The sequence below is a fragment of the Phaethon aethereus genome (assembly GCF_964289735.1).
Source record: "Phaethon aethereus genome assembly, chromosome: 3".
Lineage (NCBI taxonomy): Eukaryota > Metazoa > Chordata > Aves > Phaethontiformes > Phaethontidae > Phaethon > Phaethon aethereus.
The window spans coordinates 106,942,847-106,968,357 of NC_138576.1; the positions used below are offsets into that span (position 1 = coordinate 106,942,847).

The window sequence follows — 25,511 nt, forward strand, 5'->3', positions numbered from 1 at the left end:
CCAGAGCCCAATACCTGCTGCTGCTTCTATTGGCTTGGTTGAGCCAACTGGAAAGCCTTTGATGTCTACCGCTTCTATCTTCTGTCGCAATAGTGAGAGATGTTACAATAAAAGAGACAGAACGGAGGGAAGAAATGCTAGGTGAGGAGATGAAGGAAGAAAGATCCTGAGCGTGAAAAGAAGGAGTAGAAAGATGAAACTAATAGTAATAGGGAGGTGCAGGACAGGATGAGTGAAGGGAGAGAGAAAGCAATTTTTATTTTTGTTAACAAAAAATATCTAAGATATCTTTTAAAATTTAAATACATGTTACTAGCAGCTGTCAGGTCCAGGATTGGCTACTAAGTCAAGGATTCTATGTCTTTTTATGCTAATTAGGTTCAACATAGTGTGGTCCTGGCAACAGTGCAGCTGACCTTCATTGGCAGTGACACTGCAAGCTTTGGCCCTGGCCCTCCCTCAGGTCGTGTATGTGTAATACTATTATTTGTAGAACCTGAGATAGTTTCCCATATTTGGTTCCAACTCTTTGCCCCTGTCTTTAATGTATTCTTTGGCATATCTCTCATTCAAGCTTTTGTGGTGGGTGAAATTAAATAGTTTTTCATTTTGAAGTTTATTTCTTTAGAGAAAGTTCATCTCCCATTAAATCATCAACTTTTGGAAAGGATCAGCTTATACTGACTATGTTTCATGGCACGATATAATATCAATATGGAATTTAGCTCTTCTTTGATCCTGCTACTTCTGTCTCTGTTATATTTACTGAAAGCCTTTAAGAATTTCTGAATTTACACTTAAATCACAAGTAAAAGCTGAAACCCAGATGTAAGAATCCCATGAGTGAGCTTTTTGTGGAAAAAACTATTGAGGTCTGAACTTGTGCAGTTGATAATGGCATCATACCATTGTCTGGATTTAATTTTCTTCTCTTTCTATCACTCTCTTCTGTCACATTCAGAGCACATACTGTCATTAATTTGGGGAAAAGCTATGTCAGGTGTATATATAGAGCTACAAAACACAATACCATTACTGAAGTGTTTTGCAATGCTATTGCTTTTTACTATTATTGGTTGTGGGGGTATAATGACTTTTGTATGACTCCCATTAATTTGGTTACCCTATTTAACACAAGAAATTGTTTTAATGTTCTTTTTAAATTACTTATTCACATAGAGTAATGAAAATTCTTACTTGCTTTAAACAGACATTGAAATTGCAAGCATATGATCCTTTCTTGTAGTTAGATCGTTACCGCTATAGGGATCTGCCCACCTGGCCCTGACAGCAGAACTATAGATAGAAGAAAAAAAGAGAAAGTTTCTACTTTAGAATCCTTATTACCATTATATCCTATTATATTTTTAATGTTCTTTCATTTCAATTTTAATATTTTTTCATTATTCAATGTTCTTTCTCAAAAATTCACAGTTGCTTTAATATTTTTACTCTGCCATAGACACACATTCCAGTCTGTATGGCACATACTCTAGTTAATGATCTCAGAGGAGATATGCAACAGAATGCAGACAACCACATTTCTGCTAAACTACATGTAGAACATACTGTGTTTTCAAGTGTTACAACATATGTATTTTTTTGTTTGGAATCATCATAGAACATAGATTAATCTGAGTATTTGTTTGCCAAAAAAGACAAAGATTAACTGATCCACAGTGAAATCAAAACCTCTATGTAAGAAATTTTATAGGGAAAACTATAATAATTTACTTTATCTTCTACTTTCCTCAGGAATGTTTTTTGCCATTATGTGTATACATTTTACAGACATAGTATTCACATTGAATTATGAATGCTATGGCTCAACTGAATTCTATGCATATATGGGCAAATCCCTAAACTGCTCTCCTTGTCTTCTCACCTATCCAATCCCTTGAGAAAGCCAATTTTCTTTCATGTCTGAACAAAAGAAAAATGTACTATTAAAATGCAATTCAGAAGTGATAAAAACTGCAAGTGGAGCAGCCGGCTCACAGCACCTTCGATGTATTCTCTGGGACACTGGGGCCACATTAATTTTTTTGTGTGTGTGATGTCCATCCCATGTGCAAATTAACATTACAAGTACCATAATCTGTCTTACGTGAGAGTGTCCTTTCCCATGAGTATACACATGCTACTATAGCTTTGTATAATTTAAAAGTCTGCTAACTTAGTGTTTTTCTTTTGCTAACTTTACATGACTTTTGTTTGTGGTGCTTGATAGAATACATTGATGTAGCTGGCAAGTTTCTGAAACAGTTTCTTTTCATGAAGATGAAAGACAGACATGTAATTTAAAAAAAAACCAAACACTCAAACAGTTGCTGGTGGATCAGTTAGTCCAAATAAATACTTTTCTGCGTTTGTATCAGCTGAGAGACAAAGAGAGGTATTTTAATCCCCATCTCTATCACAACTTTGTTTGACTGACTAACTCCTATGGGGACTCTGGATTCTTAAAAGCTTTCAACTAGGAAAAGGTTTTAATTAACTGCACCTGTTGTCATGGCAGTTAAAGTGATGTTTTCAACTTCTGAAGCAGGTATTTCTAATTTTACTGTATAATAATTTTTCCTACGCTTGTAGAATAAAGAATGCATGTTGCTTTTTCAGAATACCATCCATGATATTCTTAATTCATAAGATTTTACTTTATATTAAAATGTACCTGTTTGCTCTCATAACTCTTGCAAACTGAAATAGATGGAACTAAGACATCTTTGTAGGGTGTCTTGCAGATCCTTTATATATAAGATGTCTTTCACCTTCCTCTATACAAGTTTGCTGCCGAACCTACCCTGAAAACCTGTAGCTGTCCATGAGATTTAGGGACATCCATCTAAAAAACTCATCCATGCCCAAAGCAGATAGCTGGAGCTTCACTGTCCAGTGTCACTATGTAAGCAGGGAGTCCACCATCAGTGTGTCCAAAGGTGAAAGAATCAGGCTCCAAAAAATTGCTAATTAGGACATAATTATAACTTGAGAGTAAAGTACACAATTTGTGAATTCAGAAGAAATAATTTATTTGCTTTGTCATCTGCCAACATATGAGTGACCAGTAGTGTTTGTTTCAGTTTCTATTCTGCTAAATAAGAGTACATTTTATTTGACTTTGGTTAACAGATATCAAAGGATGCACACGTAGTTTAAGGCACAGGGATCAAATTTGCCTTGGTTTATGCTTATACTGCTGGCATGCTTGAAATGTTTCCATCCTGATGGAACGATCAGGTTGAGGTTATGTGTTGGGGGCCTATGGGAACTGTAAAGTGGTTGCAAGTTCTCCAGAAATGATCTCTGTGCATGCCTGCCACTGACAGCTGGCACAGACTGCACTGCCTGCTAAGACTTGAGGAGTCAACAGGCAGATCCCAGCAAACTGAACCCTGCTCATTCTCTCTTCACATCACACCAGTTGGAAGTGCAGATAACAGCCAAAGTAATAATCTAATAATGCAAGAGTAACAAGTTATATCTTTGTACAGAAAGTCTTCATTTTAACCTGTTGAAGTTTTATATCTCTTTGCTCCTAATTTAATTTAAATGCAACTATAGGAGAAATTGCAGTAATCCTCTCAAAGTACTGAGGGGGAACATTAAGAAGGTAGTGGAAAATAGCAGGAACATGTGTCCATGTCACCTCCCGTAGTGTTGGTATCTATGATTTACATCAATCCTGTGGCATCTAGAGTAGAGCATAAGTGATTTTAAATATTCTTGAATTTCAGATTTCTGCCATTTTCTTCATATCATAAAAATGAGAAGTATGACCCATCAATTCATAGGTCAGGCAAATACGGCCAAGAAACCTATGGAGTTAAACACTTCCGAGAAGTACAACCTAAGAAGTGGGTAGCAGACAAGGTAAGTCACTGCAAAAATTAAAGAATGGTTTTCTTTTTTAGATTGTTATTATATTAGAACTAAGCAAATTTGGGCCTGATCCAGAGAGCATGGAATCCAATGGGAATCTTTCTAGCATGTTATAAAATCACATAGTTAGAGCTGATGTGATGAGATATCAGGCTTCCCTGACTCTTCCTGGTAAGTTCAGTTTGAGGAAATTCAACACCTCTTCTACCTGCAAAACAGGGATTTAAAAGCCTCGTTAAGACAGCTTATGTTGTAAGTTTTGCAAGGTTTTGTTCTATCTGTATTGCCTTTTCTGATTTAAGAGAGATTGCACATTCATTCTTGCACATTAAGGTAAACCTTCAGAAAATTATGGCAAAATCTGATTAAAAACAACAAAATATTTGACTGCTTACATTCATTGGAAAATTGTAAAAGTTAGTGAAGAGCCATTTTTATTTTAAGGTAGTCTCATTAAACTGCCTGCTTTGTCAGGAGCATCTAGTATGTTTTGTAGTGCTACAAGAGGTAATTTTCCTCAGAACATATTCTAACATGAATTTGTGTAAAGTTGGCATTACTTCTATTAGTATTAGGTATCATAATCACATCAAAATTTCCAAGTACAAGAAGGGTAATGGACTTGGTAGAGAGCGCAACACAGAGACACTAAGGTGGTTAAGGGACTGGAACATCTTTTGTATGAAGAGAGGCTAAGGGTGCTGAAACTCTTCAGTCTGGAGAAGGCTCAGGGGAGACCTTATCAATGTGTATAAACACCATGTAGGGAATGAAGAAGAGGGAGCCAGACTCCTCTGAGACTCAGTAGTGTCCAGTGACAGGAGAAGAGGCAATGGACACAAACTGAAATGCATGAAATTCCACATAAACACAAGAAAACACATTTTTTTTTTTCTGTGAGTGTGACAGAGCACTGGCATAGGTTGCCCAAAGAGATTGTGGGGTCTCCATCCTTGGAGGTATTCAAAACCCAACAGGACACAGTCCTGGGCAACCTGCTCTAGCTGAGTAGGGAGTTGGACTAGAAGATCTCAAGAGGTCTCTTCCAACCTAAACAATCATGGGATTTTGTAAGATATGATTACTTTTTCCCCTGAAAGTAACTTAACCGTTGTAAATATATGAGACGTTCCAAGGAATCTTAGTTTAAGAAGTAATATTTTTTAAAATATTGTTTCTCAAAACTTTAAGCTTTAAAAATGTGGTCAGAGTAAAACTTTGGTGTTTTAACACACATTAATTAAATCTCATTGCAAATAAAGGCACAAAGATCAACATTCAAACAAAAACATCTGAATTTGTCTTTCAAAAGGAATGAGTGGAGGATATGACTGTTTGAAGTCCCAGAGCATAAGTATGTGCCGTGGTTTAACCCCAGCCAGCAGCTAAGTACCACACACCCGCTCTCACTCCTCCCCAGTGAGATGGGGGAGAGAATCAGAAGCGTAAAAATGAGAAAACTCATGGGTTGAGATAAAGACAGTTTAATAGGGAAAGAAAAAGCCGCACATGCAAGCAAAGCAAAACAAGGAATTCATTCACTGCTTCCCATCTGCAGCCATCTCCAGGAAAGCAGAGCTCCAACATGTGTAACAGTGACTTGGGAAGACAAACCCCGTTAACTCTGAACATCCCCCCCTTCCTTCTTCTTCCCCCAGCTTTATATGCTTAGCATGACGTCATATGGTAAGGAATATCCCTTCGGTCAGTTGGGATCAGCTGTCCTGGCTGTGTCCCCTCCCAGATTCCTGTGCACTCCCAGCCTTCTCACTGGCAGGCCAGGGCATGAGAAGCTGAACACTCCTTGACTACTTAGCAACAACTAAAAACATCAGTATGTTACCAACATTATTTTCATCCCAAATCCAAAACACAGGACTACGCCAGCTATCAGGAAGAAAAGTAACTATCCCAGCTGGAACCAGCACAGTATGATATATAAAAAAGATCTAAAAGTAGTATTGGTGGTACTTATCTTGTCCTGTAAAGACTCTTCCTTTTCCAGTTTCCTTAGCAGTTCTTGATCAGGCTTAGATGATGACATCAAACAATGCAAAGGTATTTATATTGTATATCATATCACATATATATAGTATTATATAAATTATGGGCTTAGCTGAAACAACTAAACTCACTTTACTTGTGATCTTGGAGAGATTTTAACCTAAATCTCTGGAGGTGAATAGCTGTATACATTAACCCAACATGACATACAGCCTTCCAACCCCAATTCTAAATCAATATGAAGCTTCAATTAGGAGCCGCTTACCCAAACAGAGAGATAAGAAGAGAAAAGAGCTATTTATGACCTACCTGCTGCTTTAATGGGTCATTATTATCAGGAAAAAACCCCACAACTCCACCTCCTCACTATATTTTAATGGAAAAGGTCCTATAGGCAGGTGTGAGGTCATACTTTCATAACTGTTAAATCTGAAAGAACTCTCCTTTTCTTTTTTCTAAACTCTATTAAAACTTTGTATATATCAGTGATATGGACAAAATTATCCTGTTCTAATGAATCACCAGGCTAAAGGGTATGTATCAAAATATTACCCCAAAAAATCAGATTTTTGCTTAACACTTTGTCTGCTAAACACAACCCTCCTTTGAGTTTCCCATGGGATGATATTTTTGTGGATGCAACTTATACGACAACCTGGATAGCTGATAACCCTGCCATGATGTATATTCAACTTCTGACGGTATTATATTAGAGAAGTTTCTTTCACCATTGCTGGTAAGACAAACTAATGTGTAGGTTCTTCCAAGAAAACAGTTCAGTGGTCAGTGGATCAGTGACCCTTCTGAGCTATTATTTGATACTAGCTGGTATTAGCTGGCTTTTTTTAAAACTACATATAAAAAAGTTTCCTTGTGTCTGTTCATGAGCATGTTCTAGCTGTATTTTCCTGAGGTTTTAATGTGTTTATAAGTATTCATTTTAATTCAAGTCACAAAAAGATTAGTATGTAAATTAATAATTACTTTAGAAGCAAAATGAACAGCAATGAAAAAAATTGCCTTGTTATATTTCTTCTGGAAAATGAAAGGGTGTTAGCATAGACTTCCTCTAAACATAATAATTACCATATCTATGTAGGAAAAGTTAATAGTGCTTCTTTTCATCTGGTGAAAATCTAAAAATTTTTATCTCATTTCATTTACATTTCAAAGAAGTTTCTGAGTTAAGGGAAAAACTGTTGTATTCTAATTCTTCACTAAAAATAAACAAGAAATGGAAACATTATATCTCTAGTGAAACTGAATCTAGTTAGTTTACACAGTTGTAAACCACTATAAAAATAAAAATGCTTGCATATTTTAAGTTTAATAATGTATGCCTAAATACCTTGGAATACCTTTGATAGAATTTTTGTGAGAAGTATCAACATGAACTATTTACCAGTCACTACGAATTTAATCTACATCAATCGGTTCCAATGTAACTGGACAGTCAAGGGATCAGACACACTAACTATAATCTCTCAGTTGTCAAAACACTCACATATGTTCATTTTTACTGAGGCAGAAATGATAGCTTAAAGCCTTTAATCAGTATTGGAATTAGTTTGCATATGCATTTTAGAAAACTGACTTTAATGACAGCACTTAATGTTTTCTTATTTGCAAAATTCAGGAAGTGACACTTGAAGATGTTCCTTCCTGATAGATTCTTTCCTCTGATGCCTTATTATAGGTGAATTACAGTACGACTGCATCACAGTTTCATTATTTGCACAGGCGTTTTGGCCCTAAACAGAATTTTATTATCTACAAAGCATAAAAACACCCAGTACTGCAAAGAATTAATTTAGAGAACCTAAGCATATTGCACAGAACATAAAGTTGACCTTTACCGTCTACAGCTTTTGGAATGGAGTGGGATGTGGAACACATCATAGATTTAATGTGGCACAACGCTGTCTGCAGAAACTTGGGTGGGACTGTGACTGCCTGCCCATTGCACCCGATGATTGAATCTGCTGTCACCAGCATCCTGATAATAATGAACATTCAGCTTAACGACCGTGATTATGATTATCATAATTGATGTGCAAGTGCAGTGTGTGGGGATCATTACAGCTGAACTGTACAGCAGAGAAACATGCCTTAGTTATGGATAATTTTACTTCTATGCATTGATTGGGATAAAATATGCCTTTCAAGTTCAACAGGCCAGCTTAATATAATTTTAGGAAGATTTCTACATGTATGAATTGATGATTATGAGCTTCCTGCAAAACAGTCATTCTAGCTGTTTGTTTTGAATTGTTTCATTCCATTAATAATGGGAAATAATTAAATAATTACATGTTGTAGAGTGGAAATCACTTATGGAATACTGCCAGCATTAATCAAGTATCAAGTTCAAATATTTCTGATTGTCAAGGTTATGAAAAATAGCCCTTGTGATTCACTATCAACATAATTCTATTTTTCATGGAGCAGTAGAAATTGGGCCGTAGTCACACCACTGGTATTTTCACTCTGTATTGTGTAGCTATTAGAGCAGGCAATAGTTGGTCCTTATATAAATTGTATCGCTTCCATCTTTGTCACCAGAGGCAGAGAATTACAGGCTCAAATTCAGCCAGTGTAGATAAAGGCACAATCAACAGCTTCAGTTGATTTTGTTGGACAATGATTGCCTTCAACTGAGGTTATATGAAGTTGCAGAGGTATTTAGTTAAATCATGACACATAGATAAACACCAGTGTGTGTATGTATTTTAAGCCAGAGTGTATATAAAGAATGTTACAACATAAATATAATACAAAGAGTATAGAGTTTCACTGATTTACACTAGGTACAAATTTGGCTCTTCTTCCAAGAACTGGCAGAAATTTCCTTTCTGGGATAACAGAGATAAGAGGCTATGGAAACAATTCTTGATCTTTGACTTGCTTTCTACTATAAAGAAGATTTTAAGGGTCAAATCTCTATGAAAGTCTCAACTGCATAATTTCTCTCACATGACTTCACTAAGTTTGGACTTTCTATGATGAAAAAGAGAACCCCCTGTGTGTCCAAGGATTTCATCCTTATTTTGTATAGCCTGCTGCCTCTGAAAGTTCAATAGCCTCTGTGGTTTTCATTGTTGCTCACATGATGGCCCAAGTGGAATCACATTACCAGGTAGGGCCTTAATTTCCAGATATGTGGGAAGAGGTCCAAAAGGAGAACCTAATATGGCCTGAAAATGTCAGTGCCGTAGAAAGTGAGTATGACTCTTCTACAGGGCCATGGCCAACCCATTTGCTTCCACGTTCTTCTGAGATCAGTGTGTCCTGTGGTTCCACAGCAAATTTTTCTTTGTATAGTATTACTGCGTGGGAAAAATAGGGCGGGAGGGGGGAAGTGATTTGTTCGGTTTCAAAATTAGTTTCATCCCTTGTAGGACCAACAACATACAACAATCAGTGGATGATGTCATTATGTGGCAGAATTTTTTGATACACTATTCAAATTTCTCCATCCCTAACTATGCTGAAACATGTACATTTCACCTTAACTCCGTTTTTCCTAACCTTGCAGTGATTGGATTTGACATAGGTATGATGTATGTATGTATGAAGCTTTAAACTTTTTCTCTCTCAGGCTGTGACTCCATGACAATTTTTTAAAGGAATTTGCTTGTTTTCTTTTCATTTTAATTAGGAAAAAAGATTATGCAAGGATATTTTTCGATACAGTGTGATAATGGCTAATGAATGTGCATCCGTACTATCAGCCTTATTGCATGTTTTAAAACATTTAAGGCCATATTTATTAATATGCTTTGTGACAGAAGTTACTAATATACAATGAGAAAACCTAGGACATATTTTGAATATCAGATTCTTAGTTCCCCAATCCAACTGCAATGTGTTTTCCTAGGCAATGCAAAGCTGACATAATGTGGCAGCCAGAAGTGACTCTATTTTAGGGGAATTATTAGATGATCTGTAAGAGTTTGCTTGTTACACTACCGGTTTCCTCATGAGCCATGTCAGGGATAATAAGGGTTGTTGCCAAAGTGTGTTGCACTCCAGCAATCCCTGGCCAATGACATGGCTCCTGTATGATTATTACTGCTGGCATGACTTGATGTATCTATTCAGATGCTCCAAATAGTCCCTTAGTTTGAGTTATCAGTTTGAGTTATCAACTATCTGTTTCCAAGATAAGGCTGCTTTCTGTCATTTTTCTTCCTATCCCGAGTCCTGCACCAAACCAAAACATGTAAACCCAAGGGTCTGGTCCTACAACAATGCATCCTATACTATTCATGAAAAATCTATCTTTGCATATATTTTCTGCTCTCAGAGCAACCATTGTGAGTCAGAATGCTGCTGTTTCTTCATGTGAAAATCAACTTGAGTAATTCCCTGCCTCCACATAGGGTGATTCCCACAGCAGCGCTACTCTTCAGAGCTGCAAGCTCCAGAGGAGCTCAGGCGTTCGGCTACCTGTTTCAGTAGTACAAAAAAAGAGCAATGTTGCTAAATTCAATATCACAGACCAGCTTAATAAGCAAGTGGTCTCTGAACCTGGGTAACAAAAAATGTCTTAAAGTCACTTTTGCAACTTCTACTTCTGAATTTTTTGCTTTTTTTAGTAAATGTCATAATGTACTGTTGAGAAGAACATGTATTAAAAAAGACAGGAGTACGTCATATCCAACAGTGAGAACACCAGACATTACCTCTCATTCATAGGACTAGAATGAAATATCTCTCATTATAAGATGCACCCATTCAGTCTTCTGGGAAAGCCAATGACAATTTCAACTATTGACAGTTGACATAATGATCTTTCCAGATTCCTCACTGAATGACTGTGTCATATTTACAGAAATACATTTTGTTATGATGATCACTTTCAGAGCTCCCATTGGAAAGGTTCCTGAGCTATAGCTTGTTTCCTTTGAGACAATCCTTAAGGTCACCACTGCTAAGCTGCCTTTGAAAAATGCTACTCTTGATATATGTCATGCAAACGATTATTATCTATAAGGGTTATTTTCTTAGGTGTAGAAGGACGGTAAACACTGTGAAGCAAATTGAAACATACAAAATGTATCCCTGGCTATTGTTTAACTAAATACAGAAAAGAAGCTGCAGATAACTAAAAGGCTGAAAAGAAAGGCTGGAAAACATTTCTGGTGAGGGTTACTGATAAGTTACAGTGTCTGATTTTGAAGGAATACTACAAAGTAGTGACTCAAAAGAGTCAAACCATTCAGTTATTTACATAAGAAAAGATACTGTCACCACTCTTGTAATCAAATCCTTCTAGTGGTTATTTGTAAGTGTTTGTCAGCAACTAGTTGAATATTTTATAAAACCTGATTTTCAATTCTATAATTTCTCAATGGGAAAATGCAGTCCCTTGATGATGATCCAAGGCTTTGAAGAATAAATTGATTCAAAAGAGAAAATTAGATGGTACTTATTATACTGTCTAACTAGCAATGCTATGTCATTTGTCTGTTGGATGATAAATGTCTTGCTTTGCCTGCCTTCCTCATTTAATAATGTAACTTGTATGTTAGTGGCACAAAAGAAAATCATGCTTTTTAGTAAGTGCTAACTTTAACCAATATTTCTTTGAGGGAGATATATGTATTTTTTAACTTTCTAAATAATGCCCATTGTAAACATTGCTTAAATATTTTAAAGCCTCTTGTTTAATCAGAAACGCTTTAGAAATAGAGTATCTTGACCAGCTCCTTCAGTACATGCTTAGAGTACATTGCAGTAACTTGTGGCAGAGCTTTTAATGCAAAAAAAAGAAAAGTTCAGCTGGAAACAGTAGAGTCTGAAGTTACACCTGTTTGTTTTGTTGATATCAGTTTTAGGTGGTCACTGTTTGGATATTATTTTGTTTGTTGGAATTGAAAATCCTCACACTATGTGGTGCTTGGCCTTGCCTTTTGATGACAGTTTTGGATAGGTTTTTCAACACTGTTGGAATTAAGTAGATTTGTTTATGTATCTGCCAAACATAATGTATTTCAAATCAATTCAGTTTGCCACAATACCGAGATAAAAAGGCTGTCTTTTGAAGTAGCTTAAAATTCTCTATGGCGCATATGTGCAAAACCAAGCTACTTATTATTTGATAATACTCACCTAGGCCTTGTTTGTGCTGGTTAAATAGAGTTGAAATGAAAGTAACAGAAAGCTTTTCACTATCCTGTACGAATTACATGGTCCATATAGCTGTTGAAAAATTCGGGTATGAGAACTGATTCTCAGCATCTGGCATAATTGAGATATACCCATGGAGCTGGGCTAATTTGCATCAGATAAGGATCTGGCCTATAGTGAATATAATCAATATGTAGAGAAATGCTATTTAGAAAGAATGTTCTAGGAACAAATGGTGTTACCCATTTTCACAGAAAAATAGACACTGTTTTTTAATCTAATCTAATCTAATCTAATTAAATACACAATTTTTTATAATCTAATTAAATACACATTTCTGGTGAGTTTACAAATTGAAGTCTAAGACCAGAAGCACATATTCTGGTGACTTCTTGCAACAGATAGATAGACGTAGGACTACAGAATGTTGCATCTTAAAATGATGCCTGAGTGACATATTTTGTCACACTGACCCATTATGATTGAATAGTTGTTTAATTTATAGTGCATAACCTATAGCTATTCAGGATGTATTCTAGGAGGTTATGTCAGGTATATGCCCAAGCTGAGAGGAAGGCTGCACATTTTTGATCTCTCCAGAGAGCAAGAGTAGATTATTCTTAGAGCAGTAGGACTTCAGTGCAGTAAAATGGATTTTAGAGTAATCTACATTTCCTGAATAGGAAAAATCACAGTGAAAAATAGCTTTGTGCACTTATGTTGGAGTGAATGAGAGATGGTAAGTAATACAGACTGCTTGTTGTCTTAATGGCTTGAGGTAAGTAGCTACTGCTTCTTTCTTTAAAATTTATGCCATGAATCAACTCTGAACTAGTTTGCTCCATTTTAAATTGTAAAATGATACTAAGTTTGGAATACACTTCAGTGTTTATCCGTTTAATACAATGAAAAGCTGGTTTCAACATGCCCTTTATAAACCGCAGTTAAAGGATTGTCCACCATGATGGAGATAGGAGACTATATTCTTTCTTCTCTTATAGTTTTTGTTGATCTCAACATAAAATACATAGGGAAACTGAAAGGTATATCCACATCACGGGTTGTTTATGAGTAGGTGTGTTAATATTCTAGAATGAGAGTTATGGAATTATTCAGGAATAATGTTTGTACTTCAAGTTCAGACTTCACTTCCATTTAAATAAGCTTACAGGCTTTGATGAGGTAATGTACAGAGGTAATAGCACCTAAAGTAAAGGGGGTATGATATAAAGGATGTGATGCCCATAATATGTGTTTCACAACTGTATTGTTTTTGTAATGGGACTATGTGAGTAGGAATTTACATCTTGAGTGTGAGAATAGGATTGATATTTGATATCCAAATAGGATAATTTGAGTGTGATAATGATATTCCCAGCCGGTAGCTTTGAGATGTGTTGGGATCTCTCACCTGTAGTTGTATGAAGGAATGACAGCATAAGTGTTAAGTGCTTATCATTAGCAACTGAATACCCTTCTCTTTTAAAGCATAACTTGTTAGGCACGAGGGTCTTAAACTTAGGCAAAAAAAAAGAAAAAGAGAAACAATAAGAACATTGCATATTAACAGACTTTGTACACTAACAAGAAGCTGCTTGATTGAGCAGTGTAGTGTCAACCATATCTTTCTTCTAATGCTAAAAGTAATGCACATAGACAGAGTGACAATCAGAGTACAGCCTCCCATCAGCTGTAATTAATCTTTTAGTTAACAGAGACTGGAAAAGCTTCTCATCAGCCTCTTCTGAAGTCTGAGGCACCCTGGTTTTGATGTTTGCATTCTGAGTAAAATTGTCCCCACCAGTTCTAACAAATTGAAACACCAGGCTAATTATGGCAGCTAATGAAGTGTGTGGAATGGTCACAGCTTGTCGTGAAACTGTTCCTTCAGCTCAGATTAGAGTTTCATCAATCACTTTTTTAAACTGATCCAGAATTGCTTCTGCCCAGTGCTTGGCATTTTTAATGCTGTTTCTGTAATTGGTTTTTTCCCCAAAGCTTAGGCTATTTTTTGAAATATTACATTCTCAAGATAGGACTTACAAACTCCAGTTTATAAAAAAACATTTCATTATCACCTCTGTCAGCTGATCAGGTGCTAGAAAGCTAATAAAAGAAGCAGAAATATAAAATTTGATATATTGCATTTAATCCAGCTAAAGGTAGCAATAAAGCATATACACATATATGTATATGAATCATTATTACTGTGGGCTGGATGTATACTGCAATCTCATGAGACATGGTTTGTGGGCTGGATGGTTCAAATCCCACTGAAGGACCTAAATGAAATGAATGAGTTGATCTTAGCTTATTTCCTAGTGGATTGTGGTCCTCCATATATCACTCAAAGAGTTTGGCATGATTTGTAGTTTTTGCAGATGCCCCAGCCTTTGGCAGGAGGAAGACCAAAATGTTTTGCTACTTAAAGAATTTCAACACTTCAGGTCAAATCCAAAGTCCTCAGAGAAGTATGGGAAACTTTACAGTATAACTTATATTGCTACTACACTGTCAATGAATAAATTAGCATATAAAATATTGTAAAAATTCCTAGTTCCTGTTCATTTATAAGATATAATAGTGCTCAGCTATACATTGAAAGTTCTGCGCAGACATTAAAGACATAGATGTTAAAGAAAGTTTAAGGCTAAATTCTTTCCTCGACATGGACAATGGAGTGTAGAATTTAGTTTGGAAGTTATCCAGCTGAAAAATGAAATAAACTTTCACTTATGTACTACCATAGAATATGTTTGCACAAGTTGTTACATTTAGTATATGTAGCATGTATTCGTATCAGAATGAAGACAGCGTGATTTTAGTTTTCAAAGTGTTCAACAATCTATTTTTTTTAATTTGTGCTAATATGTGTAATCCATTTAATTCTTCTGAACACTGTTGAATCTGAAATAATGTTTAACTATAAATGTCAACTGTTCCTCTCCCTGAAGTTTCTTAATCAGCAGCAGTTTGACAGAACTAGCTTCATGTCAATGCCAAAACAAATCTGTGGCACCTGAGTGAATAATCAGCGTTGCTGATGCTGTTCCTGAACTGTAGCAAAGAATTGATGGATTTACACTAAAGAGAAAGTGCCATTGAATAATGACGAAAAGCATGACACACAGAGAAGATATGTTATCATATATTAATAACTACAGAAAAAAAAATATCAATAGGTATTAGCTTAAGAGCTATTGTTCCAGTTTTATTTATTACTTAGAACGTTTGTGAACACTGGATAGGAGATGAATCATTTTTCTGGAGTTAGCTGATCTCAGAAGTAAGCTGCCTGCAAAATGAGAAAGGCCTTTTCCTGTTGGATCATTTCAATCTCTTCTGAAGGTAGCTTATATTTACAAAACAAGAAAGCTGTTTTTCTCTTTAGCTTTCATCACTGCTGGGGCACATCGCTGGCTCATGTTTAGCTAGTTTCCTACCAGGATCCCCACGTCCTCTTCTGCAGACCTCCTACCCAGCCTGTCAGTCTCCAGCCTGCTTTGTTCCTGGGGTTAGTCTGTGCCACGTGCATTTGTCCATACTGTATTTTGTGAGGTTCTGTCAGGCCGTTCCTCTAGCCTGTCAACATCACTCTGAATGATAGCCCTCAAGTGTATTGATGGCACCCATTAGTTTGGTGTTGTCCATGAACTTGATGAGAGTGCATTCCATTTCCACCTCCAGGTCACCGATGAAGATATTAAACAAGATCGGTCCCAAGATAGCACCTGAGGAAATACATTTTTACCCACATTTCAGTTAGAGTACAAACCATTCATTGCTACCCTGTAGACCTGATACTCCAGACAGTTATTACATCTGTTAGTCTGCACATCTAGACTATAATTTACCAACTTGGTTAAAAGGATTCTCTGAGAGATTGTGTTGAAAGCCTTGCTAAAACTCAGCTAGACAGCATCCACTGTTCTCCTTTGATCTGCATATCTAGTCATTTCATCACAGAATGCAATCAGGTTTGAAAGCATCATCCAGAACAGTGTCAAACCAGATGAAATCTAACTGGAGCAACTCTTTTGCTGCATATGCCAAATACGGTGCAATCAATGTGCTTTTTTCTTTTAATTGATTCTAAATGATTACAACTTTTTTCCAAACAGATACAGCTTAACCTGATAAGATAAAAAATATTTTCACTTGAGGATTTCAGCTCGGAATTTTTCCTCCTTAACTCCTAGTGACATGATTTTGGCAAGTTAGAGATAGTTGCAACTTGATCTTGGCAGGTTAAACACTTTCTGGCTTTAGTCCAGCAGGTTAAAAGTGGTTCTGAGTTTGTCTTGGCAGTCAACACTCGGCACTGGCTTATTTTCAGCTGGAAAGAGAATGTTGTGGTTGAACAGATTAGACAATGAAAGGGGCAGCTTATGAATGGCATAAGTCAAGATTCTTGTCATTAAGTGCATTATTTTCTCATACACGTCCTGTTGCTAGCAGAGTGGGTGTAGTGGACAGGACAAGGAGTTAGTTTAAAAACGCAAGCACTATGATAAAAAGATGTGCTTTACTTTTTCATCAGATGCTTTTAAAACCCTATATTTTTCTGTACACACTGCGGTAGTGTTAGGCATAGTTCCATCTCAGATTTAATAACTTCATAAAGGGTTATGAACCCATATGTCATATTTGACGTTGTTATTTATACATCTTAAATAAATTGAGATGAACATCTACTCCTGTTTTCAAAAATATTTTGTTAAAATACCCTGCAAAAAGTAGACATTTACATGACAATAGCAAATAAACACCTCTTGGGATTCTGAATACCTACTGAACTATTTCAACTGCACATTTGTTTTTTAGCCCAGATTCAGTAAAGTTCAAGGGTATCCAAGTATGAAATAGCTTGCAGAGAAATTTGCATTGGTTTCTTAATTTAATTTACTTGTAAAAAAGGCTACATTAGTTGAAAAAATAGAATATTATCATTGGCAATTTTAGTTCAAATACAGACATTCAGAACAGAATTTGCGTGATGTTGTTTCAAAACATTGACTAAAGTATGGTACAACATGCACTGTAACTTTCTGTGTGGCAAACTATACTTTTAGTATTGATACTGGCTCTGAATGTGTCTAAAAGTACCTGAAAAGTGTCCACATAAAGGTGATTTATTCTTCTTCAGTAGTTTAGCTTTATATACATGAATAAATTCATTATCTGAACAGTTATTTATAAAGAATACATTTCTTTTTAAAGCATTGAAAAGCTAGTACATGTTTGGGAGGAAGGACCAGACAGTGTCTGGCTTGCAGATCATCAATAAACGGAATAAATTAACTTAGAGGGTACAGCTGGGAATTCCACCCTTCCTTCCCCTTGGGCAACTGCAATGACTGCAGGGAACTAAGTAAATGTAACAAATGCAAATTTGGACCACAAATCTTCATTGCTGGTTATATTACACATGACAAAAAGGACAGGCTACTTTCAGATCCCAGGATAATTTTAGAGAGCCAATACTTACAAGAAAGTAAGTATTCTTACTGGACCAAATCCTTCCTCTTTTTTCCTTTGTCCTTCCCTGCACAAAACTGCCATCAAAGCCAAGCGATAATTTGCCTTTGCTTGTGAGAAAGCACCGTAAGGGTTGACACATTTGTAATCCTAATGAACACAGCTATTGCAAAATATCTTATTCATTTAGAAATATTTGTGCTTTTGTTGTACAATGGCTCAAACTATTGCATTCTCAAAAGCATCATTATTTTCTGTCATGTCATAGCTTAATTTGTACAGCTGTGGAAGGGTACAGTGGGAGACGCTTTTGTTCTTTTGTCCAAACTGCTTCTAACCATGCAGGAGCAGAAATAGGCTCTTTTCAAGACCAGAACATATCCTCTCCTACATTGCACAGATGAGGACAAGAAGTTTTAGAGCTTGACTTGTGTTAGCCAGTTATCTCCAGTTATCTCCAAAGCACAAATTAGCACAGCTTAGCTGCTGAAATAACAAAGCAAACTTCAGTGAGCACAGATTAGTAGTAGAACACTCCCTTCTCAGAATATTAGAGAAAGGGAGGAATAGAGTTATAATTTCCATGTTACACTGTCACAGAGGAGCACACACTGTTGTGCTGCTCGTACTGGACATATCATGCAGGACGTATCTAAACCTATGTGATTATCAGATCAGTGCTTTTTCAAATTCATGAACCATAATTAGAAATATTTCATAATTTCTAGCAAGCACTGTTTGAATTTGGTTTCCTCATTTATAATTCCAAAAGATGAAATGTGCAAGAGTCAGTGATAGTTAAAAATCTTCATGAAAATTTAACTGTGTGAAATGTTTGTTATATAAATCAAATAGCAATTAATGTTTTCTCTTTCTGTTTGGAAGATAGGATATTAAAATAGTGGTTTTAGATTTCCTACTGTGAACATAATTTCCCGATTTTTTTTTAACAACATATTATCATAATGTCAATAAAAGACTAAAACTAACAAATAGAAAATACTTGCCTGATGTAAAAGTGTAACACAGAAGGTTATAAAGTTGCCTTTTATGATGGCTATACAATATAATTTTATTTTAAGATCCAATAGCAAGTTGATTCAAAGAGTAAGACTTGCACTTATGAAGTCATTAAAGCAAGTAGAAAATTGCCTCTACCATAGTCACACAGTCTTTTTAAATCAAAGAGTTTTTTGTTGTTGATGATGTTTGCATTTACCAGAGGTAATTAGGGAATGAGTTAGACATGACACTCAGAGCACTCAAGCTTGTCAAGAAGAACCATGAACTTCACTTGTGAGGAAAACAAAAAAGGCAGGCAGTTTAGGAGGGAAATTGCAGAGAATAGAGGGAAACAGTATCATAACATATGGGTCAGTTTGACCACTGCTGTGTTGATCCACAATATGGAGAAGCTCATAAAGTCTTCATGGAAGCACCAGTTTTTCATTGCACTTACCCAAACGAACAACGTTTAGAGAGTAGACAGTCAAAGGAGGAGATAGATGATGACTCCTAGTTCTCCTCCTCTGCATTGCACTGGCAAGCTGAATCGGGAAGGTGTAATTCTAACCCCTTTCATCACAGCAGTGGTCAGTTGTCCACTGCAGCGCAGGGAACTCCGATTAGGCACGCTTCTCCCTGGAAGTCAATGCCTCTGCACTGACACAATGAGATCCAGTCCCTAAGGCATGATCCAGGCTTTTGTTATTATCTCTTATTTGAAGGGGCTAGTTGACCCAATTGGTTAACACATTAGCTTTTCAATTTTATAGCCTTAAGTCACAGAAGACCTATTCCTCGTTTTTGGATATTTCTCCACAGCGGAAAGCAAAATTGGCAATCTGTGCCCACCAGCCACAAAAACAGAGTTATGCCAAACAACTGTGTCCTGAACTTTATGGCTAATTAGCTGTTGAAGCTATGCCCAAGAAATAGGTTCTGTTGCCCATGGGAAGAAATGTGTAGTCATTATTAATGTCCCAGCTCATCTCTCTCAATCGGTCTTATGAGCAGTGCTGCTTAAGGAGACTAAATGTACAACAGGGAATTAAAAATTATAGTACTCCTTTCACTGACTGAAATATTGTAAACTTGTTTCACTGGGGCCAGGATTGGTGTCAATGTACTTTGTGTGAAAAGTGCAATAGAAGCATTAGTATTTGACAGCCCTGGTTGAAATAAGTGGAATTAATGGAGCTCTTTTCATATACGACAAGGCCATGGCACCCCTTTCATGCTGCTTACAGACAGAGAAAAGTCAATACTTTTTTATTACTTGATGCTGACCTACATTCTGCACTACAAGTGCCAGGCCCACTAATTGGTTTCAGTTGTGAGAAAAGTTTGCCCCAAAGAAACACTGGAGCAGATAAATCAATCTATTTTAGGGTAGCTTAGTGGGTTTTGAGCACTTGAAATGACATTTGTGTTGTATTGACAGAATGGGTTGTTACACTCATTTTGTCATGTCAGAAGGCCCTGTACTAGTTGGAAGTATTGTTAACCAGTATTGATAAATTTTCTAAGAATAAAAGTTAGCTGGATCAACATTTTATTTGCATAACAACTTGCCATTTCTGGTGTGCTTCCTTGTTAGAGACCTCCATGGCTATTAATAGGTCAGGAGGCTTACTTATGACAGCTCAATTTAAAACTTTAATTTTACTATTACAAGCATTAGGATCATAGGGAATACTTAAATATGACCACTTAGTATTAAATAGAAGGTGTTGTGGACTATGGCTGTGCAGTGGTACTTGGCTGTACTGCCTGGTTTTCAAATGAGGTGTGCACATGAGCTGTGTCCCAGCCTTGTGAAGAAAGCAAGATTGTTCAGTGGGCTTACCCTACACTAAGGACGTAACTACTGCATGGACATCTATGCAGAAGTTCCCATTGCATCCTCCAAAGTCTTGATGTGTACCTGTGCATGTTGATTTCATGCTAGAGAAAAACGAGTTTTGTTCCCTGTTTTTTCTATTCAATAGCATGAAGATAGAATTAGGATGCTAGCAGCTGTGGCCACTTTTCATTTACTCCTTCTGCCATTGATTCTTCTCAACAGATATAATTCCAGCACTATGAAAAAGTTTTTCTGAGATCCAAACCTTTCATGGATTGGTTTACCTTTTGCATAGCACATGGTGTCATGGTTGACATCATGACAATTATACAGTGTCTTCATTATTGTTAGACTGGCTCAAAAGAGGACTGAATCACCACTATAGGTAGAATATTCTTCATTAGAGAGGTTCTATAATTTATCTTTGAAACATCGTCACATGTTACTTCTCCTAACCTATGAAGGAAAACTGCATTCATACAACCTAATGCAACTTTAATCTCCATTTATGCAACCTAATCTCTCTTTATGCAACAAAATGAAATGTTGTCATTACAGAGGAAGCCTATGCAAAGCTGTAAATCAGGTACCATAAGTTTATTGTAAGCTTATTGTTCCAAGTTTATCACGTGCTTAACAGATTCATAATTGTTATGAATTATTGATAGATTTGCTGCAGGAAATTACCCGAAGTGTGTATGTAGGAGCTGAGAATAAATGGTCATAATGGTACTTTCTGGCCTTAAAATCTGTGAATAGATATTCTATTGTTGTTTGCCTGTTCTTGCTTTGGTCTGAAGCAGCTGACTTTCTACTGCATTAAATTTCCAAGAAGATACTTAATTGTGATTCCTATCTCATTACAAAGTGCTTTTTATATTACAGGATGTTGTACAGTACTCTCAAAATTGTTTAGAAACACTGCAAATTTGTCACTAGAATATGAGGGAATGCATTTTTAAAGGCCTTCAAGCTGATGTGTAGGGCTACAAGCTCTCGTTGGTTTGCCAGTGTTATTTCTACATGGTCTGTATTTATGTATGTCTGCATACTCAGATGTAAAATCTCTTTAGAATTTGCTTTAATAATAACAACATTCCAAAGATAAACTATTTGAGCATTTCACAAGTCTAATCTATTACACCAGAGTGTGCTGATTGAGACAAATCTTCTATGGCTTTATGTCACCTTTTTTGACTTCATTGGTTAGAACTGATGAGCACATATGACAGTCAACTAGTCAAATATATTGAAAGGGTCCATAGGTCTTGTTAAGCTCTGTCAGTTGAACTTGAGTCACGTACAATTTACTAGAGTGAAAGGAGCCAAAGCTTGACAAGTTTAAAAAGGAAGTGTTATATTTAACTTAGTTTGGGAATTTAAAAATAGGTCTTGGTCCTGAGAATTACAGGTCTCTGATGCTGAGAATTATATAGCATGATTTAAGATTGCATTGTGGAAAAATTCCATAAAGCTCAGCGCCATGCTCCTATGATCCTGAGACTGCAAAACTGTAGGGTCAATCACACCAATATGTGGGAATTCATATTTGTAAGCTAATTCATGCCAGCTGCCAACAATGAGAGACTGATAGTGAAAATAATTTTGAAGCCTGTTTTTCTCCACTCACAACTTTTGTTCTTGTAGCTTCAAAAGGCTTATCTATATAACTTCATAACTTCTATGCTATGTAGCAAACAGCTTAAATTCAAGATGCTCCTGGCAGTCTACCAGAATCAAACAGCAGTGCATTGCAGTGCATCACTGCCACGATTTGAACCTACATTTCATCACCAAATTAGAGAACCATGAGAACATGGCTTCCAATTCCTTTCCCTTTATGCTGCTACAATGATGCAGTGGAATAGGATCTCTTCAGCACTGTGAGGCAGATCTTGCAAGGCCAAGAGGTATTTTCAGGCCTTACTTTCTTACACTGTTGAAACCTGATTAAAATCTGTACCTTCAAATACAGAAAAAGTTGGGGTTCTTTTCCTAAAAAGATATTTATATTTTATATGCATACTGTGCAACACTTATCTAGTATACATTCTAAACTTCTTTAGTTAGTCTAACTGTAAAGCCAGCAACAATTTTATTTATCCATCAGACTGTGTGATGTTTCCTAAATGTGATCAAACATAACTGCTGTCGTCATAATCGGAGCCAGTTGTTTAAATGCTCAGTTGTGAGTATCTAGTGAAATAGCTTTAAATAACAAGATAAACAGTACAGCTGCCAACCCAAAGTAATCTTACACTGAGGGGGCGTGTGGCACAGAAAATTTCCTCTTTGTCATTTTGATTTGAGTTTGAAGCTGGACCTGGGCTTAGTTCCAGCTCAAAAAACTGTTCACTTCAAAGGCTCCTAAATCGTCCCAAGGAGCTAATTTTGGCAGCCAATTGTTTTTGTTTGGCCAGGCATCCTAATAGCAAAAGCCGTCTGCTCCAGCAAATGAAGAGTTTTTCAATGCTCAGACTTACCATTCCTGATTTTATCCTGATGTGGGGGGTGTACACCTTTTACTGGTTTCCCCTTCTCACCCCAAGGTCACTGCTTTTTTTGTTAAACTCTACCTAACTGCTCTGCATGTAAATTAAAAATATACTTCCTGTTTTCAAAATAAAAGATACTGTATTCTGCTCTGAAGTACTGCTTAATCCTAAATTATAGCTGTATTATCTCTTTGCTTTCTTGGCAACTAGAGCTGTTGGTTTTTTTTTTTTCATTCTCATGAACAATATTAGCCTGGTGAATTTACTGAATTAAATATAACTAGCTTCACTATAGAAGGAAACTATTTGCAGTTATGCTGGAGTTACAGTAATATTTATTATAATAATTATATCGACAACTTTTCCTGCAGTAAGAAGGTGCTTATGATGCCAAACACACAATGAAAATTAAAATACTCTGCCATTCTTAAAGTATAACATGAAAATATGCAAATAGGCTGTTTCTGTTGGGTAAGAAATTGGGCGGTATAAGACATAGAGAAACATTAAAAATTAAATCTATTGAACAGTTAAGAATGAGGCAGTACTCACTTTCGCACCTCATAGGGAGTATTTAATTTTGAATGTATATGTCTGCCTTGTTATTTTAAGATTTATGCACAAGAATGTTGGAGGAATCATACCAAATAACTTTGAAGTATGAGGTGTAAGAAAAGATATGGTCACAGCTTGGCAATACGCAGTGCAGGTGAAACTCAGGTGGACCATGTCAGTGTTTGCATGAAGCTTACCAGAAGTTGTAGTTGCTCTGTCTGTTTATGGAGATTCAGCTGAACTGTGGTTTGTGAAGTAGCTAAATCTAAATTATCCAGGCAATGATAAGTCTGCTTCATGTAATTTTTCAGGAAAAAAACCAGTTTTCATTCTGCTTTTGAGAGAAAACCAATCCTTCCAAATTGTGAAATGTGTTGAAAAGATAAACATTTTAGCTTTCATTCACTCAGACGTTTTATGAAGACATTGCATTTCCATGCACTTTCAGAGAGCATCATGTTGACAATAGAAAACAGTAGAAAGTGACCACCTTCTTTCTTAAAAATTAATCATCATATCCTGGAAAGCTGACAATTCATCTGTGGCATCTTACTTTCAGAAAGGGAAAACAATTTTAATGCTAAACAATTATTTTTTATTGCTGATACTGTTCCAAGTATTTCAGGAGCAAAGAAAATAATTTTATTAAGAATGCTTTGAAACCTTGATCTTAAACACCATGGACTTCCTGATCATTTACCATGAGTGTTTATTAGTAAGTAGCTAAATCAAAATACTGTTTCGAATACTTAGCTTATTTTGCTTTCTTGTTTGCTGGCTGTATTAACATTGTACTCTTACGGCACAGGTTCACTTGCGTTTCTCTTATTCAATTTATTTTGAAAGCATTTGCATTTTAAAAAATTGAGTGTAATAACCAAGAACTTTTCCTGGATAAAACGTGTTCAGGAATCACCCTGCTTGTATTTTTTCTACCAGAACTCCTAATTAATTTGTTGCCACCAATAGTTATTTAATATATATAAATTTTTTTACCTTTTCTTATGGAGCTGGTTTAATATCCATGTTTTAATGTTAAACAAGGTAGAAAAGTTAAAACATTGCAAGGATATCTTTCTGTCTTTAACTTAACTGGTTGCCAGGGAGGAGAATATAATTTTCTATACCATGATTTGCAAAAGACTATAGAATCTAGTTTTTGGAGTGGGAAATTTTTGCAGTGCCTTTAGTTACTTAGAGTTTGAAATACATATTTGCTTGCAATTGAATCATTCAATTCTCATGCTCTTCTTCAAAGTAATGTACATATAATAATGTATGTTTCATGTACATTACATAATTTACATTCTAATTCATATAATGAAATTTAGCTAGGAGACAATATTTAGAGCTCTAAAATACCTTAAAAAAAAGGTAAAACCATGAAAGCCAAACTTAACACTTTTTTTGTCTCTCTTATTTCTTTAGGACTTTCAAACAGTGTTACCACCAATTGTTCTCTTCGAAAAGTTTGGAAAAACTTATTCCAGAACCGGGCAAATAGTGTAACTGTCCTGTAAACTACACAATGTAAGACACCTGATAAGTCATCAATAAATGTATTTCAGCAAATGCACAGCAGTATGTCAGCTGAATGTCCCATAAAGCACTCTTTCTGTAAAGCGATGTACACTATGTGTGAAGTAGTGTTAATTGATTTTACTTGATCTTTAAGCAATACATAAAGTATTATCTAAAATGTAAGAGTATTATCTTAGGAAAATGATTTCTGAAAATGCTATATTTTATTTAATGTAAATCTTTTAGGATACAAAATGAGAGTAGTCAAGTAAAAGACTTGGAATCACATTGTATTTATTACAGGTTTGTAAGTGAGGTTAACACTAAAAAAAGAAAAAAGTTTAAAAGTTACATCTGTTGTTTTTTTCTCACAACTATAATGTATCTGGTTCATTATTGTTTATCATTTTCAGTGTTAGTATACATCCTTTTTGGACACTGATCTTTCTCTTCAGAAGGTCAGGACAGGCTATTTACATGGAAGATACTATTTTAAATCCTTTTAGCTCTTCTGTGGGTGATATCACATCAGTGTTGAAAAAATAAAGTTTGAACACGATATAAACCTTATTATTAGATCAGTTTTTCTATATCCACTT

General features: G+C 35.9%; 1 protein-coding gene across 1 annotated transcript in view; it reads left to right on the forward strand.

Moving 5' to 3' along the window:
* Positions 1-24,900, forward strand: part of SPATA17 (spermatogenesis associated 17) — a gene marked incomplete at both ends in the record, with an annotated part of 96,216 nt that extends 71,316 nt beyond the window's left edge. The window contains 2 exon segments of the mRNA XM_081997582.1: positions 3,738-3,873; positions 24,820-24,900. Of these exon segments, the coding sequence (XP_081853708.1) occupies positions 3,738-3,873; positions 24,820-24,900 (217 nt within the window).
* Positions 24,901-25,511: the final 611 nt, after the last annotated feature.